General features: G+C 35.7%; 1 protein-coding gene across 1 annotated transcript; it reads left to right on the top strand.

Moving 5' to 3' along the window:
* Positions 1-15: 15 nt before the first annotated feature.
* On the top strand, positions 16-1,794 carry LOC109591780 (hemicentin-1-like; the record flags this gene model as incomplete). The annotated part of the gene is made up of 3 exons (XM_020007429.1): positions 16-168; positions 657-1,268; positions 1,474-1,794. Coding segments are annotated over exons 2-3 (793 nt in total), but the record flags the coding sequence as incomplete, so codon positions are not given.
* Between the last annotated feature and the right edge of the window lie 262 nt (positions 1,795-2,056).

Raw genomic sequence — 2,056 nt, 5'->3', positions numbered from 1 at the left:
CAAACAGGGAGGCAGGGTATCTTAGGAAGAATGGTCAGACCTCAATAACTAGTGTTACTAATGGGGTCTATACTTGTCAGTATACTAATTCAACTGGTGGTGTCTCTTATGCTTCGTTTGCTGTGTTTCTAAGGGCCAGAGAGCCTTCTTCTGGCTCTAGTAATACTAGTAAGGAATCACATTCTTTCTCATGAACCTGATGTGTGAAGAGTATTATGATTGATTCATAAATATAGATTGATATGTGTACTCTTACTATACCAAAATTTCGCTGAAATTATTGAGGTTTTTGCAAGTTATACATGTAGTTTGCAGTGATATCAGTGACTAGGTGCAGAGTAAATTAAACCATCAGTTCATGTTATCATATTCAGCATGCATCTAAAATTTTCTAAATTAAATTCCTAAAATTATTTCACTATCTCATAAGTTGTGCTTAATTATAGTATGGCAACTACTTGATTAAAATTTGGTAATAATTCTTTTAGAAAAGTATTGTCAAGTAGAATCTATTTTTATTCTTATTTTTATTCAGACTTGAATCTATTCAGTTCTGTATTTTTTTGTGTGTGTGTAGCAAGTGTACATACTGCATAGTTTTGATTACTTCTCTACTTTTCTTTTATTTTCTTTAACCATCTTCCTCTTTCTTATAGCTTTTCTTTCAGTCCAGTCAATAGAATACAGCACTAATAATGAGTCAATCATAGTTACTTGTGTAACCACAGGATGGCCAGCAACTCAAGTAGTATGGAAACACAACAATGTCCAGCTATCCCCTGGCAGTGGATTCACAATGAACCAAAGAGTAATGGACAGGGAGCAGTGTACATACAAGAATGACCTCATTGTTGAGAATTCTGTGAATCGTATTGGCATGTACAGATGTGAGGTTAAATCATTACGTCATAACAATGTTACCATAGATACCACGGTTGGATCCGTGACTGTACAAGCAGCGGGTAACATACGAGTTGCCGTGACGACCCTAGGATCGCAAGAAGTTGGTGAATCCTTCACTCTAAACTGCACTGTTAATAAGATTAATAATGTCTCACTGGGTATACGATGGATGAAAAATAATGTGACTATAGTCTCTGATATTAGTAAAGGAGTGATGCTTGGTAGTATTGGAGAGGACTCTGATTCTGTTAGTAGGTTACTTACTTTGAGTCCTATTAGACTATCACACTCTGGCCAGTACTCGTGTGATGCTATCAATGGAAGTGCTGTTGATGGTAGAGCCACTATTAGAGTGGATATTGATGGTAGGTATAAGTTGATAATTGTTTTTGTTTTATTTCCTATTTTAATTGCTAATTAATGTTTATTTTGAGCTACTCCTGTACATTTACACAATGTATCTCCCCTTTCTAATGTTGTTTTTCTTCCCTTTTTTGTCTCTATTTTTTCTTCTTATACATTTATTATTTTTCTCAACCATTCCCATTCTTCCCTCCCTCTCTCTCTCAGCTCCCAACTTGCCCCTCTCATTAGACCCCAGTCCTGATTTATCCCTAACATTAGGAGAGGAGTGCACATTAATGTGCTCAGCACTACTACCAGAATCACTGAGTCCAACTATTGCATCAATAACCTGGTACAAGGACTTATCTCCTTTCACTGGTAGTGGTGTCACAACTAATCTAGCTGAGGGAACTTCTAATCTTAATCTTGGTATGGTCCTCTCTGAAGAGGCTGGTAATTATACTTGTGTGGCTAATGTTTCATCTCCGTTCATTGATACTGGGTATAATCTCATTGTGTCTAATACAACGCTAGTCACTGTGTTAAGTAAGTGTCGATGACCATCTACATGTACATGTACATATGTATATCACAAGGTATAACATGTACATGTATGTAGAGAAATAAGAGAGAAGGCAATTTTGTAATTAGAGAGAGAGAAAGGGAAGAGAGAATAAGAAAGAAGAATCCATAGCTTTTTGTAGCTGTAAAAGAATTAAAGTGTAAGTATTAATAATGTGTACATGTACATGTACATGTACATATTGTTTTTATTTGATGTGACTGTACATGTACAACTATGATGAGA

The sequence above is a fragment of the Amphimedon queenslandica genome, unplaced genomic scaffold (assembly GCF_000090795.2).
Source record: "Amphimedon queenslandica unplaced genomic scaffold, v1.1 AMPQUscaffold_7270_Cont20777, whole genome shotgun sequence".
In the NCBI taxonomy this organism is placed as follows: domain Eukaryota; kingdom Metazoa; phylum Porifera; class Demospongiae; order Haplosclerida; family Niphatidae; genus Amphimedon; species Amphimedon queenslandica.
The sequence above is the reverse complement of the archived record's forward strand: the minus strand, read 5'-3'. Positions and strand labels throughout refer to the sequence as shown.